The sequence below is a fragment of the Xenopus tropicalis genome, chromosome 1, assembly GCF_000004195.4.
Source record: "Xenopus tropicalis strain Nigerian chromosome 1, UCB_Xtro_10.0, whole genome shotgun sequence".
Classification (NCBI taxonomy): Eukaryota; Metazoa; Chordata; class Amphibia; order Anura; family Pipidae; genus Xenopus; species Xenopus tropicalis.
The window spans coordinates 74,570,542-74,588,035 of record NC_030677.2 but is presented as its reverse complement, the minus strand read 5'-3'; the positions used below and the strand labels follow the sequence as shown (position 1 = coordinate 74,588,035).

Sequence of the window (17,494 nt, the reverse complement as noted above, 5' to 3'; positions counted from 1 at the left end):
GGATAACGGGTTTCCGGATAAGGGGTCCGATACCTGTACAAGCATTGTATAATTGGCTCAAGGTGAAGGGTTAATTGAGGAGTTGCCTTGTCAAGACTTTTATGCACACAATCCCCCCATACATTGCTCTGAATAAACCCTGAAAGCAGTGAGTATATTATTCTCTGGTGTTTATAGTTTAGCAGTGTCTCATCTGGAAATTACCTGATTCACTTCCAATCAAGGGCTGATTTGCAAAATGCTCTACAAATTGTTTTAACGTAGGAAATTCATTGAAGCCAAACTTGAAATAAGATCCACACTGCAGAACTTCAAAATGCTTTACAGAATCCCTGGCCCTGGAACAAAATGGTACATAGAATTAATAGCTAAATTCCCATCCCTTTTCCTCTGCTAGCACTGAACTGGTTTTACTGGAAAGCAAAAAAACTACTCCCCAGCAGTTCTATTCTCAGCATTTAATTGCCTCCCTAGAATGAATGGGCCCCAGTGCAGCTGTACCAAAATATGATCTGGTGAATGAGAAGTTATGCAGGGATCACAGGTCAGCAAGTAGAGCTGCTTCTCTCTCTGGCATTAGATACCAGTGGGGCTAATTAACATAATGGTAGTACTACTAACTATGCCAAGATACTGTATGCATCCTGTGTGTATCTTGTCAAAGCCAATGGCACCTTACCTGTCAATTTATATTTTAAGCAAAGTCATTCTGATTTTATTCATCAAAATTAGTAGAATATGACAAAACCAACTGCTCCGTACATGCATCCTTCTTAAAGTGATATACAAAGTAACATATGCAACATGCATACATCATGTTTCTGGCTTGTTTTGAGATCATTTCTCATGGTTTCTTACCTAATGATGTTCATCTACTCAGAGATAGTGTAAGCCATTATAAAATATGAGATAATTATAGTAAGTTTTTTTGGTATTCTATGCAAGCAACAAGGCAAAACGTGAAAATATTTTGATAATCATTTTTGCTAATTTAAGAAAGACTTTTTAGAATTTTAGGAATTTTAGCACTGATACATTTATAATTGTACTTGTTCGATACCAGTGGGTTATGTGTCCATATAGAAGTTGAAAAGAGAATTAAAGCATAAAAGAACTTTTTATATTATTAATTTAGAAATCTGAAATGTTTTTTTTTCTTGTGGTAGCAGAGGGTTAAGATAGAAGGTTATCACAACCTTCATCTTTTTTTCTGTCTGTATCAGAAACCACAAGCCTTGCTCGCTACAGCTTTCCATTTGAATACTGTTTGATTTAGAATACAGGGGCATGTTCAAGAAAAGGATCCATGCACGATTAACCATGCATGAGTGGGAGAGAGATTTTAAAGCTTTTATTCAAGTTGATTTTTATATTATGTGCTAAGGATAGTGCATTTATTACTTAATTTTCCTTTAGTCCTGTTCCATTCCCCCCCTCCCCCCTCATTTTAGTAAGACATAGACACTGTCCACCAACCCAGACTAACCCAACCAGTCTTTTTGCCATCTAGCAATCAGTTTTGTCAGCAATCATACACCAAATCACCTAAATCAGGAGAGAGTACTAGGCCAATACAAAGTCTAAAGTGTTAAGGCCCCCATACACGGGCTGATTTTTTACTGTCAAACGACCGATTCCTGAACGATCTGATACTATCGTTAAGTTATCGTATAGTTGATGGTGTGCGAATGATCGTCGGCCCACTAATCGACCCGACATTATCGTCCCCAAAATCGATCGGGCAGGTTTAAAAATTTTAGTCGTTTAACGATAAAATCTGCCAGTTGGTGTGAGTGTCAGACATTTGTCTTCGAACGATTGTTCTCTGCGCATGTCATGATTGCCAGCAGGGGAAGTCAATGAACATAAATAAATAAATACCGCTTCCGCCACGACATTGGATCGTACGTAGATGTACGATCGTACGTATTTTACGATAATGATACGATGAAATCTTTGCAAATTATCGTTGCCCATGGATGGCATATCGTATGGAAACCCGATCGCCATATGATCGTTCGTCGCACAACGAGTGAAATCGCCTCGTGTATGGGGACCTTTAGACTAAATTTAAATCACTTAAATTACATAAGAGAGAGTGCAGTGGAACAAGAAAACTTGGTTGAAGGCCATCTGCTCCATCCATTCCGATCAGTACTGTGAGCAAATCTGCTTTCATTAGTTTGGAGAGTTTATGAGTAGTTAAAGCATATTTGCCATTATCTTTTCTGCTATAACTTTATAGAATGGCTAACACCATTCAATATGTAAAAAAACAACTTTTAATCTCCCCAGTGCTCTTTCATTATTATTAATTCAGATTCCAGCAGCACTCATGTTAGGGTGGTATGGTGAAGAGATCCATCTCCATTCCATTCTCCATCTTGTTGTACGCATGTCTTGCAGTTTGGTTGTATCATGGATGTCAGGTGGTTTCCCTAGCACTATAAAGAATAGTGGGGCTACCATGTTAGGATTCTTAAAACACAAACATTAAGGAGGGTGAACAGACTAACATGACTAAACTTGCTGCTGCTGCACTGGCTTAAACATATATTCCTCTTGAGTCACAACTAAATTGGCAATGGAAGTAGGGAGCACATAACATGAACATGGGTTTACTCCATCGCTTACCAACACTGATGATGCAATCTATTAGATTACCAGCACTGCATGAAAGCTGCTGTAGGGTCCAAGAGGCCTGACATGTTTCAGGTATAAACCCTTAATCATAGGCTAAATTTGATTACATCAACTACCTGCTTATAAAGATCAAAATAAAATTTAAAAAACAATGATTTTAAAAGCATTTTTCAAGTTTTTAACTGCTGAACAAATGACTGCTTTTTATAAGATGAAGGAGTGCATTCTTTTCCCCATTTTCTCAGCATTATGCAACCACTGGGTTCACTTATATACACATTTCCTTTCTTCTAACACTAACACTGTACAGGAAGAGAGTTGAACAGACCTTTGTGTGTTTCTTTGTGTCAGCTTCTACTGCTATTCCTAAGAAAACTATCAGTGAATTAAAATAACCTTGTTTTATCACAATGTATGTATAATGTCAAACTCTAGCTTTCTATGTGCATTATTGCTGTGAGTGCCACTTACCTGACAGATAGTGAGTAGCTGTTTGACTTGGAATTGCTGTTTCTCAAGAGGTAGCTTCCATCTTGTCCATTTGTAAGCAGCAGAGCTTCGGCTGCATGACGCGAGAGGTTTGCATGGTACCACCTAGCAGGAAGTAAAGTTTGTAATATACTGACAAGTAACCAGCAACAAAGGTTATTATTGCATATGTTCTGCTTTTTCTTAAAAAGATTTCTGACTGGTCTTTTTTTTCTCCATAAGAAAACTGCCAGCACTGCATATTATTGACATATGGAGTCCTCTAGCTCTTTAAAGAAACAGTTCAGTGTAAAAATTAAATTGAGTAAAACAGATAGACTGCACAATATAAAAATGTTTTCAATATGTAATTCAATATGTAAAGACTGGAGGGGGCAGATATCTAACACAATAGCCAGAACACTACTACTTCCTTTACAGCTTTCTAAGCTGTTAGCTGCAAAATAAGTAAACAATTTTGCCAGGGGTGTTCCTAAAAATATCTTATTTTATGGTAAAATTGTTGCTTCAAAAAGTGTAAAAAAAAAATTTTTTTTCTGACAATTTGTCTAATAATGAGTGTAGTTTCACCAGGTTTCATTGCAAAATCATGCCCAAACGCTCCAATGGCTGCAAAAAAAAAAAGTTGCATGGGATGGACTACTTTACACTTTAAACTAAAAGTCTGCTGATTCAGAACGCAGCATTGGAAAAAAAGTTTTGCTTTCCTTCATGTACACTGTTGCTTAGCTTTGAATGTTCTCCCAGATCATTACTTACATATTTCCATATACACCTGTACTCTATATGGTTACTGTATATGCAGTGTGATAATGTCCCTAAATACTATACACTCTATCCTTTTATAGTTTCTTAAGCTAGGCTCACATGAACAGATCCTGGCTGGCAAATAAGTAGACAGTCACCAAACAAGTAGATCTTTGTCCCATTGGTATACCCATATTTGGCTGATATGATGATCTGGGCCCCAGTTGAAGGGCCTTATCACTCCTAACTTGGTCTGGAGAGAATAAGCATCTTTCATGGGCCTCTATGTGGCCTCCTATATCTTGTCAGGTTCAGAATTTGATTTTGTGTTTCTTACAACATTCCTTACAGCTGTAGATTTGTTTATAGTTCTGTTTCAAATACAACACTCTTACATTCATAGTATTTGATGAACTTTTCAGAATATATAGCAATATGGTTATGTAGTGAACACTGCTGCGTTTATTTAATGGTTTCACTGGATTGGTAGGTGCTTTCCTGACTTAGGTCACTGAGCCTGTTACAACCAAGTTTCCTGTTGTTGTATTATCTGTCAAGAGGAGTGATTCCTCCCCCCCACACACAATTGTTCTTTATTTCCAACTTGCCTTTAAGACCCTACAAGTGAATATATCCTATATAATAGCTCCTTGCATTATATTTATGTGGTTACCAATGAATTTGTACACATGATGTACACTTGGATGTTCTGAGAAAATTTGCAACCGGCCTTCATTATTTATTTCTTGTGCTTTTTTAAAATTATTTAGCTTTTTTCGCAGCCGCTCTCCACTTATCTGATACTAGGGTTCAATTTGCCCAAGCAACTAGGCAGTAGTTTGAATGACACATAAGAAAATAAAGGGAGAGGATCTAAATATAAAGGCCACTATTTAAAGTGGAATCTGGAAAGTGGCAGAAGAGACAAACACTGTTAAAACCATAAGAAATAAAGAAGGCCAAATGAAAAGTTACTTGTAAAACATTCTGTTGCATATTACATTAAATGCTTTCACATACTGAGCAGCCTTCTTGTTGCCTTAAATAACTAGCAAAAACAGATTAAAAAATTATGCTTTTTAAACTCTTACTTCTCAATTTTAAAGTATAATCTATCCAAGAAATCTATTTACATTGAGTATTAACAGCAAAATATAGGCATTAGAATTGTGATTTTAGTTTACTAATATGGATAAGTATTTTGGTTCCATCGGGACAGAACCATAAGACATGCAGGTTTTACTTGCTCATCAATGCTTAGGGTTAACAAAAGTTCTGTATTTTATGTGTGTGGAGTTGCTGGCTATGTGAGGTGCAAAGACTGCAATTTAAATTCCTCAAGTTTGAAACTGTGATCACTCTAGGAACCACAGAACCACATATGCTTTTTCAATCCAAAAAATGTGCTTACTGGTCCTCGTTTCTCTGTAATTTCAGCTCTGTGCAAGCTCTACCCCAAATTATTCTTAAACATTTGTCCATTTGGTCTGTCCCAACTCTCTTACTAAGTCATAAGTCATTTCATTACCAATATCTACCCTTCATTGCTTGAGATAAATCTCCCCTATGAACAAACTTTTTTCAGCAGTTCATATGTATAAATGTCGATATTTTACAAAAGTTGGTATACATTATTTATTATAAATGATTAATATTTAGGCACAACTCCCTCAGGATCACAATAAGATTGATGGAGGCACTGTAGTTTCTATGTGGTATGTCTGCCAGTATGTTAAACCTCAATTTCCTGTATGTTCAATTAGAGAGGAAGATTGGTACTGTGCTTCTGGGTTACAGTGGTATGTGGAAATACAGCTATGTCTTAAAGTTTTTTTAAAGGGATCTCCAGCAGTTTAATATTCCAGGAATACGGATGACTTATTGACTGCTATGACACATAGGTACAAGTTTCCACATGTTGATAGAAGTTTAACTGTGGTAAACAAAAAATGTTGCTCTATGAAGGGATATAAATTAAATAGTTATATCTTTTTAAATATTCTGCACCTCCTACAGAACCTATAAATAGAATTAGGTAGACTTGATTTTATATAAAAAATGTGGCTTACCAAAATAATAAGCTACACATTATGGGATAAAGTATACTGAGATTCAAGAGTACTGAGCATAATAATATTTAGTATTCCCTTGGTGGTACTGGCCTAGTGCAGGGACCACAGTGGAAAGGGACCTAGGGTATCTTACCTACTCCTGTAATTTATCACAGAAGTCTGATTGGAGTCAATTACAGTGCTTAATGTGGGAGTGAAGTCTGCCCCAAATTCAGCCTGGGCCTATTTGACACTGGGCACAAAGGGAATTGTGGAGCTCCAGCCTGGAGAGGAAGTGGTGGTTGCTCCAGGGTCCCCTTGTGTAAAGAGGTGCAGCAGTGCTTGATTCAGAACCGAAACCAAGTAGGACTCAATAGGACTCAGCAGATTCAAGCGCCATTATATTAAGTGCAAGGAGAGCATTTTCACGCAAGTAGTTTTACGTGCAACTTGACAGCAAGCTGTGCATATTGTCTTTAGAATGAATATAATGTAAGAATGTGCTGGTTATACAGATATATACTTTTACAGACTGATAATATTGGTCTAGTACAATGTTGCGCATCCTATATCCCTCAAGATACTGGAGCAGCACCACAGACTCTGGAGAGCAGCAGGTTGTCTATACCCAGTCTAGTAGGATAGAAGACATAATTCACTGCTAGAAACCTAATACAGGTGAAAATTTACTCCTCTATCTTCTATATAATATTTCCAGGCAGGAAGCATAAGGAAGCAGGCACAAACAGACAAGAAGCATGCACAAGAGATTTTTACATAACCTTTTCACAGAAGGAAAGCTTAGATGCAGCACTGAGCTTATTTATACTTTGTGCAGAGGCATGTAAAGCAATATTCTTTGTGACATGTTCCTGTCCTAGTACTAGGACGTTGCTTATCCTGTGCTGACAGACAGAAACTTCAGAAATTCATGACATTAGTCAGAGTAGTTGAGGACTGAGAGGTTTGCATCTCCTCCACAATTTGTCTTCTAAGAAATTCTCACTACCACCACTTTCCTTGGCTGCCCATCTTATTAGAAGAAGACAAAAACTGGTAGAAAATATGCCTTATTTGTAATATATACGTATTAGATGTTTACTTAGCATGGCATCTTGACAACTTGTTCTAGATTAAAAGTTAAAGGGAGGTAATAACATATAAAGCAGAAAACCTTTTTCTTTTTCAGAGTGATAAATACATACCCATGTTTTTACCAGGTCACCTGTTGACTGTAATGGCATCCCACATTATATTTCTCCTTTCCCAATGAACATAGATACATATGAAATCACCCTTATTGCTTGCCTCTGCTGTCATAGCCAACAAAATAACAATGCATCTATTTGTATCTCTGATGGTGCTGTTTTGTTGACTTCTATAGAAAATAAATTATTAGAGATTTGCAATGTGGCCAGTTCCACTTATGCACATCATATAGACAAATGTGGTGCATCCTGCTTAAATAAAAAGCTAAAACTTACAAGTACCTATTAAACATACAAACAATGATAGTGTACATTATAATTGAAATAAACTAGTGGCATGCAACTCCCTATAGATGAATTATGTACCAAAATGAAAAATTAAAAAGAAAAACCAAGGAGATGTACAAAATTTTTGCAACAGGATCACACAATATATTCATAAAAATCAAAATTACAACAAAATATAATTTATTATATTGACAGCAATGCTAAAAAGTCTCTAAAAACATCCAAGTTAAGTACAGGTATAGGATCCTGAATTACGGAAAGGCCATCTCCCATAGACTCCATTTCAAACAAATAATTCTAATTTTTAGAAATTATTTCCTTTTTCTCTGTAATATTAATACAGTACCTTGTACTTGATCCAAACTAAGATATAATTAATATAATTATTGAATGGAAAACAATCCCATTGGGTTTATTTAATGTTTAAATGATTTTTTAGTAAATTTAAAGCATGGAGATCCAAACTACGGAAAGATCATTCTGGATAACAGATCCCATACCTGTATAATGAAAAAAACAGGAACTTCTAGGCAACAAACTAAACAAAAATGCCACTTATAGTCTAAGCAGAAAAAAAGGCCAAAAGGAATGCGATTTGAGACTCAAATGCCAAATACAGGTTGTTATATTTACTTTGGGCTCACCAATATAAAAAACATTGTGGTCACTGATAGTCGACACACCCAGTTTTATACAAGCTACATCAGGCAGAAAATAAATGCAAAGTCAGGTTTTGCCATAGGTGTAGCCTCATTAGTAGGGATGAGCAAAAAAATTGCGTAATCTGTAGGTTCTTTAGTGGCAATGTTTTTTGTGAATCTACAGTTAAAATTTGGGAGGTGCAAGCTGGGAATGCAGGCTGATCTCATCTCCTGCTTGTGCTGCCTTAATTTCTGTCCGCAAAGCCTGTGCCCAGCATTAGATTTCTACCGCTTGGCACAGGCATTGATGGCAAAAATGACAGCCAGGGGGAAGCAGGAGACGCAATCTGATCCCTGGATTTTGCAAACTCACAGGCGAAGTGAATCTTTTGAAATTTGCACATCACAGTTCATTAGTGAAAGCAGCCATTTAATTCCCCAACTTCTGATCAAACCCGCTTACTACCGAGGTGTGTGGGTAAGAAACAATCATACATTACAGGGTTACTGAAATTAGCTCTTCGTACAAAGTTGATCCAGGGAGTAGTTCATTTGCCATCTTAGAGTCATGACTTATTTTCCTCCATAGAGGCAAATGGGAGAGGCTTCAGGATCAACTAGGAGCAGGCCTATACTGGCAATCTGTAGATCCTGGCAAATGCCAGAGGGGTTGCATAAGATGCCATAGACACAGGGGGCGCTGCTAACATGAGGCGCCTGAGGCGAGTTTCTCAACTCACCTCATGGTAGCAGTGCCCCCAAAGTTACCAGGGGCGGAAAAAAGCTGCTCCTGGTAACTTTAAGAGCTAAATTTATGGTTTTTAAAACAGAAATTCGGCTTTGCTAGTGCAGAGAGCACAACTGCTCTTGCTACACTAGCGATGCACCACCCCCCCGGACTCCCTGCGGCACACTAAAGATAAGCGTGGGGAGCAGCCTTCTTCCGGCGGCTCAGGTTCCAAAAACACCCTGCATAGACAGTCAGTCACTATTTGGGTCTCTGTGTGTACTTGAAATGCCGGGGCCTGCTGTGAATCCCAGTCCGGGCATGACTAGGAGTTAAGTAGGTTTCAGTTAGATGAAAAAGTTTAACTTGATGGACATGTGTCTTTTTTCAGGCTAAATTACTATGTTACTATGTATATTTTACCACCCCCCCCAAAACCAATTACAGCCAAATCCAAACATTTATTGCTCACAAGCAATATTGCAGCTTAGTCCACTTAGATCTTTTCTGCTTCGTCTACTTGGTAATGTCATTCAATCCAGCACTGAAACATCTCTGCTAACTTCTGTGTGATTCAAAAATTTTGCACATATCCTTTGATTTTTCTTTTTTGGTACATATTCAATTTATCGGTAAGAAACTGCATATCACAAGCTCATTCCAATTAAAATCCTCAATTTTGTAGCATAACATTATTGTGTAGATGTTTAATAGATGCTTGTAAGATATAGTCTTTTGAAATCCAGATGGCCTTATGCACCGCCATTTAGTGGCAAAATAATAAGTCTTAAATACAACATTGTGTGTTTGTTCGCTTTTGGTATTTTGCAAGTAAATAAAAAGTTACACCTTTCTATCATTGTCAGAGTAAATAGTAGCAACAGGATATATTAATAAAGCTTTGTAAAATGTGACACACATTTCTGTACCAGTCCATATAAAAGCTGGCATAATCAAAATGCACTACAGCAGTTGAAAATCCACCAGTATACAATGGCGTAAAACCAGTACAAATAAAGTAAAGGATAGTAGCTAGTAAAATTTGTCAAGATCTTATGCAGTGTTAGTAACTACAACAGCTTCTATGCAAGTCAGCTTTTCCCATATATTTCAACAAACCTGTAATTATGGGATTTGGGTAAACCCCGAATCCTATTTAAAAGATTTGTCCAAATACCGAATGGAATCCAATTCCTAATGTGCATATGCAAATTAGCTGCTTAAGGGTAAGGATTTGTGCCAGAGTCCTATTTACAAAATAAAGTGCAAAGTCTTTTGCCCCTTTATGTACAAAATACCTGCCAGTGCTATTTATTTTATGGGCAGGACTTAAGCATCACCTACTGTACCATGCTCAAATTAAAAGCATCGGGGAAGGTAGCTACAAGGGAAGCATTAAGTTTAGGCTGACTTTTGCCTGTGTGAATAGTGCTCTTCCTTTGGTGGCACAAGGCACAGGGCACAGTTTGCACCTTCCTTAGATACATATGGGCCATACTTTTGCACCCCTTGTTGCTCCAAAAATTATGCTTTTTGTTTTACAATACTATGTAATTTTCCTAAAGGTTACTTTCCTTTACTCTATGCATTCTGTTGCTGGAAGAAAATTACATTGTGATGGTCAAGAAGAGCAACCAGTTCCTGCAGTTGGCATTTATATTAGATGGCACTACTGAAAATTATCCTCACAGAGGCCATGTTAGAGCAGATTTCAGTCTGGTTGAGGCAGGTCATGGACAAGCCCTGGATGGCCAAAATGTTAAAGAATTTTCCTAGAGATTGTTGGCAGATTGCAGGTGTGATATGGCAGCTACAGATGGTTTCAGATCTATTCCTGTCTCCCCCTATTTCTGTATATTTTAAGAACACATATGATTTCTCTGTACAGAAAACAGTTTGGGCCCTGGCAGGCAGACATATCTCTCAATAACCATAAACACTTCCTGAAACATAAAGGGACTGAAGGCTGAAAGGTCAGATGTAGATGTTTTCTATATAACTATTCAGTCACTACATTCTAAAGGCAACATGTTACTTTCCTCTAGTTGATGCTACAAATGTATACAGACAAATCACTACAAAGCTATTTACATGAATTGTAAAGAAAAAACTGGGTCATATTAAACAAATAACAACAAATGTAACTTCGAATTGGATTCTAACTAATTTTGGGGTCATATTTAAATGGAACATTTTAAATAAGTTAAATGCATGGATTACCTTTAAGTTACCTCTTAGTATTTTATAGATTTTACTATTCTTAGTACTTTTGCAATTGGTCTCGTTATTTATTTTTTTAATAGTTTCAGAATTATTTGCGTTCCTCTTCTGCCTCTTTCCAGCTTTCAAATGGGGGTCACTGATCCTGCAGCCAAAAATCAGTTGCTCTATGAGGCTACACATTTTATTGTTACTTTTTCGTAGTCAAGCCCTCTCCTATTTATTTTCCAGTCTCTCATTCAAACCACTGCAAGTTGCTAGGGGACTACCTGTTTAAAAACCAAAATGATTTGTTTTGCATACACTGTACAATAAGAGGCATATCCTGCATGTAATATATACTACTAAATTATTAACTTATTAACAGGCTCGCCTGGGTTCTCTTTCCTGGAACTGATAAATCCTTAACTAACACGTTAATGCAAAGTCCTTGTTACCATGATTATACAGTGTATAAATGATGCATGGAATCAAATCATATAGTCATGTATTTACCAGTGCCAGCTCTAGAACAAAGGTAAAAGGGAGCTGGTGCATCTCAACATAAATAGGGTCTAATGGATCTTGGGTATTGTATTGTGGTTACCCCCCAGTTTAAATGGGATGACTACATTTTCATCCCCATTACTCTCACAGAAACCTAAAACTCTGCATACGGATTTAGCTTCCTAAGTGTAAAAGAGCATTTTAGCTTAAACTACTTCACACTTTGACTTAAAACATAATACCTGTTTAAAGGTCAAAGATCCTCTGTTAAAACATCTGCTGGCAAAAAGTGGAATTCAAAGAGCCAGATTAATTAACAGTAAAAGGTCACATATCCATATCAAAGCAGAGGGCTTACTAGTTCCAGTGTAACTTCTTGGTAGAGACTAAAAATAGACAACATCCTACCGGGGATGAGGGGATTAACAAGAGCAATGTACAACTGTAGGAAGCCCTCCTGAACCTAATTTCCAGAATAAGATGCACATCATTAGAACTAAAACACTGCCACCTTTAATTTTTGCTATAGCCATTTATCCCTTTTAAATTATATTTAAAACTATGTGGGGCAATTTAACAGGAAAGATCCCTATTAATTCACTTAATAACTAAGAATAAATGATTGGGGAAACTTTTTATTCAGACTATCACTGCCAATATGAAGAATATGACTAGTGACATGCTTCCCCCTGTGAAACTAACATTTGCAAAACATCACTGAAATTAAATTGAATATGCTATGGCTTGTGCAGATTTTGATTCAGAATGTAGTGGACAGATTTTAAGTAAATTAAATGCTTGTAAACACAAAACTTAAAGATATAAATATTTTGGAAGTTGCCTGCAGGAGGAAACTTTGTGCTACTTCAGAATGATTAAGAGATGAGTAGGCCTTTCCATTGGCAACTACTATCGTTGCAGGTGGAAAGGCATTTTGGAGTAGTTAGTCACCCACAATAGCAGAAATCTATTGACTGAAAAGCTCTGTGGGTCCATAGCCTAAAGCTTTAATCTTTTCTAAACTGCTATTGCTCCAGTCTCACTTCCCATAGCCCATAGTCCACAATACTATTAGTTTGTGTCACAATACTATAAGTTTGTGCCAGCATGGTTTTATGCGTAACAGATCTTGCCAGACTAATTTAGTCGCCTTTTATGAGGAGGTGAGCAGGAACCTTGATGCTGGAATGGCAGTTGATGTCATCTACTTGGACTTTGCTAAAGCGTTTGATACAGTACCTCACAGAAGGTTAATGATCAAATTAAGGAATATTGGCCTAGAACATAATATTTGTAATTGGATAGAGAACTGGCTGAAGGATAGAGTACAAAGAGTGGTGGTAAATGGAACATTTTCTAATTGGACCAGTGGGGTTAGTGGAGTACCGCAGGGGTCAGTCCTTGGTCCTTTGCTTTTTAACTTGTTTATTAATGACCTGGAGGTGGGCATAGACAGTACTGTTTCTATTTTTGCTGAAGACACTAAATTGTGCAAAACTATAAGTTCCATGCAGGATGCTGCCGCTTTGCAGAGCGATTTGACAAAATTGGAAAACTGGGCAGCAAACTGGAAAATGAGGTTCAACGTTGACAAGTGCAAAGTTATGCACTTTGGTAGAAATAATATAAACGCGAACTATCTACTGAATGGTAGTGTGTTGGGGGTATCCTTAATGGAGAAGGATCTAGGGGTTTTTTGTAGATCACAAGTTGTCTAATTCCAGGCAGTGTCATTCTGTGGCTACTACAGCAAATAAAGTGCTGTCTTGTATAAAAAAGGGCATTGACTCAAGGGATGAAAACATATTTTTGCCTCTTTATAGGACCCTGGTAAGGCCTCACCTTGAGTATGCAGTGCAGTTTTGGGCTCCAGTCCTTAAGAAGGATATTAATGAGTTGGAGAGAGTGCAGAGACGTGCAACTAAACTGGTAAAGGGGATGGAAGATTTAAACTATGAGGTTAGACTGTCGAGGTTGGGGTTGTTTTCTCTGGAAAAGAGGCTCTTGCGAGGGGACATGATTACTCTGTACAAGTACATTAGAGGGGATTATAGGCAGATGGGGGATGTTCTTTTTTTCCCATAAAAACAATCCGCGCACCAGAGGTCACCCCTATAGATTAGAGGAACAGAGCTTCCATTTGAAGCAGCGTAAGTGGTTTTTCACGGTGAGGGCAGTGAGGTTGGGGAATGCCCTTCCTAGTGATGTGGTAATGGCAGATTCTGTTAATGCCTTTAAGAGGGGCCTGGATGAGTTTTTGAACAAGCAGAATATCCAAGGCTATTGTGATACTAATATCTACAGTTAGTACTAGTGGTTGTATTTATAGTTTATGTATGTGAGTGTATAGATTGGTAAGTATAGGTTGTGTGCTGGGTTTACTCGGATGGGTTGAACTTGATGGACAATGGTCTTTTTTCAACCCTATGTAACTATGTAACTATGTAACATAGTCCTAATGGTAAGTTGCAAATAGGAGTTGTCAGTCACAGGTTTGAAAGGCCCTGTATCCTTAATTACAACAAGGACAACAATACAGGCAAATATTACTGCAGCAAAATTTCAAGGTATAGTAAGATATAAAAGAATATTTAAGAAGGCTTTTTAACCACATTACCACCATTTTAACACTCTGGGTAAGATTCCTTCTTGATAGTGGAACAGCCAATGAAATGATATCATATGGTTTTTGTGGGTTATTTACATCAACATCACTGAACAGGATGTTTGAATTTAACCGCATCACTATTTTACAAAGGTTTTACACAGAAGTGAAAAAAGGCCCATGTATTTATAGATCTCAGATAGCAAAAAGTACTTGCTTAACAATTGTTTATTCAGTTACAACAGACTTGAGTCTGACATGTCTTTTTTGGTGCCTGGCACAAAGATAATATTTTACATTCCAATTTGCATAAAAATGCCAAAAAGAAAATGCAAATAAAAAACTGTATTTCATGGAACAAAGTAACAAAAAACATTTGAATGATGATTTAATCTAAGAAGTGATTGTACATTCTGAATGAAGTACATAATATGCAGTATCAACAAAAGTGTTTAATGTCTCTTAATGTCAGAAAAATCAGAAATTACAAGGGTATTTGGTATTACATTATGTACTCTTTCTGAACATCTGAAAAGTTATAGAATTATGCACAAGGCTACCCATGATGAAAGGGTGCATGAACACTATCCAATGTCTTATGTGTATATATATAATACACAATAATAAACAATATATGGACAAACAATCACTGTTTTGCTTAAAGGGGAGGGCATTTCTTAGTAGCTTAATGCACAGAATGTCTTAATGTCCTATATATTGATAATGGGTGAGTGCAGAGGATCTCTTGTTGTTGTTTGTATGTATTTTATGGTCACAACCGCATTGCGCCCCCGCCTAATGATTAAAAGTTTAGTGGTTGAGCACAACTTTTCCTTTTTTTTGCTATAGTTTATACAGGAGCAGTGGCCAGCTCCATGTTGTAGCTCCCACCCTTCCCAGCTGCAGTCAGGTGATCCCAGTGGAGCCAATAAAAGGGCAACCATATGGGGGTTTTAACCTTAAAAGCAAGAAAGTTGCAGGTAAAACTTAGTCCCTTTGCTAAATGTATATTGAAATAGTAGAATTCTTAATGAATCGCTTAAGTCAGTGTAGGACTGGCCAGAAGGGATGACTTTGACGCAGTTGGCCAGCTTGAAGTATATTGCAATATATGGACAAACAATCCCTGTTTTGCTTAAAGGGGAGGGCATTTCTTATTAGCTTAATGCACAGAATGTCTTAATGTTCTATATATATTGATAATGGGTGAGTGCAGAGGATCTCTTGTTGTTGTTTGTTTGTATATGTATATATATATATATATATATATATATACACACACACACTATTTCACAGATTGAGAGAAATCCATTTTAGTTTGCCTGGCAAGGACAATTTTCCACCCCACTTTGGCTGGCTGTGTCATTCAACCCCCTTTCTCACCTTTTTCCATATTGTTGTTGTAATGTAATATATGAGATTATAATATAGGTTTAGAACACTGACATGGTTGGAGTGGTTTATCTTATTGCCCTGTTCACATAGCCACCATCCTTTATTAATATATTGTGATTCTTAAATTTGTTAGAACATTACCAGAAAAAGCTGTCTAGCAGGAGGGCTGCCATGTTTCCTACTTTCCAAGCCCACACATGTAAAAAAATCAGCAGCACACATATTAGTAGAGTTACAAATTAATAAACTTAAGAAAAACTATTTAAGGAGACAGGGAGTAAGAACAAAATACTACATATGAAATTTAGAAAAGCCTATTTGCAAAATTGTTTCTTTCAGCTGCACATGCACTTTGACCATATACAGGTATGGAACCTGTTATTCAGAATGCTCGGGACTTGGGGTTTTCTGGATAAGGGATCATTACCGTAATTTGGAGTTCTTTACATTAAGGGGCACATTTACTAATCCATGAACGTCCGAAAAGCATCCGAATGCGTTTTTTTCGTAATGATCGATATTTTGCGTTTTTTTCGTAAATTGTCACGACTTTTTCGTAGCCATTACGACTTGCTAGTAAATTGTCGCGACTTTTTCGTAGCCATTACTACTTGCTCGGAAATTGTAGCGACTTTTTCGTAGCCTTCGTGCCGAGTACGAAAGTTTTGGATTCATTCAAGCTTCAGTATCGTGACTTTCCTTGGGCCAGGTTGGAGCTGCAGCGTGCCATTGAGCCCTATGGGAGACTTTCCTTGGGCCGGGTTGGAGCTGCAGAGTGCCATTGAGCCCTATGGGAGACTTTCCTTTGGTCAGGTTGGAGCTGCAGAGTGCCATTGAGTCCTATGGGAGGCTTCCAAAATCATGCAAAGTCGCAAAGGTTTGCCCGCCGTTTACGAGCGCTCAATACTAAAAAGCCGCGACAATATACGAGCAAGTCGTAATGGCTATGAAAATGTCACGGCAATTTACAAGCAAGTCGTAATGGCTACGAAAAAGTCGCGAAAATTTACGAAAAATCGCAAAATGTTTGTTTCGAATCCGATTTTTTCCCATTCGGGTTTCGGATTTGTGGGTTAGTAAATCAGCCCCTTAGTCTACTAAAAAAATAATTTAAACTAATTAATTAAACCCAATTAGACTGTTTGCCTTCAATAGGGATTAATTATAGCTTAGTTACCACCAAGTATAAGGATCTGTTTTATTATTATAGAAAAAAAAGAAATCATTATTTGCTAATCATGGAGTCTATGAGTCTATGAGAGATGGCCTTCTCAAAATTTGGAACTTTCTTAATAGCAGGTTTGTGAATAATGGATCCCATATCCCTGTATATACTGTACATGCATCACTGAACAAAAGGTATATATATATAAAGGTATATGTCTCACACAGGAATTGCATCAACTACACACAAGCTTCCAAAATGCCCAATATGCAGCCTCCAACAATTATTATTATTATTATTATTATTATTATTATTATTATTAATAACAGATAATCCCCAACATATTCCGAAACACTGTACAATAAATACATACTGATTTACACAGAAAAACAGGCAATAACCAATACAAGAAAAAAGAGTGCTCTGCCCAAAAGAGATTGCACATATGAGAGTTTCCAACATAGGTGTCATTTAAACAGTCGGTGTTGTTATTGGTTGCAGCTTCAGAGACAACTCCTTTTCCACTTGCTGGTGACTAACAATCTACCAATTTCTCATTACTGAAAAAAAAGAGCATCACAGACACTGCTACACAAGCACAATAGCAAAAAGTACAGGAATGCATAATTGGAGAGCCCAGGAACCCAGATGTTTCTATCCCTGTATCCTTTTGTCTGGTTTTCAGATCAATAAAACTGCAACATTCTTTACAGATGAGTCAGAACCTGAACTGTTCAATTTAAAACCAGTCAAACAGCTGAGAGATTGGCTAATATGTATTATACTGTGTGGCTAGATATTAAAAAAAATGATAATGATGATGATGATG

The 17,494-nt window shown here is 37.2% G+C and overlaps 1 protein-coding gene across 2 annotated transcripts in view; it reads right to left on the bottom strand.

The window, feature by feature from the left end:
- dapp1 (dual adaptor of phosphotyrosine and 3-phosphoinositides) overlaps positions 1–17,494 on the bottom strand; it is a 66,886-nt gene that overhangs the window by 11,474 nt on the left and 37,918 nt on the right. For both annotated transcript variants that reach the window (XM_031899565.1, NM_001015723.1), the window contains 2 exons: positions 3,115–3,237; positions 205–338 (listed from right to left, as the gene is read on the bottom strand). In XM_031899565.1, the coding sequence (XP_031755425.1) occupies positions 205–338; positions 3,115–3,237 (257 nt within the window). The remainder of the gene's footprint in view (positions 1–204; positions 339–3,114; positions 3,238–17,494) is intronic.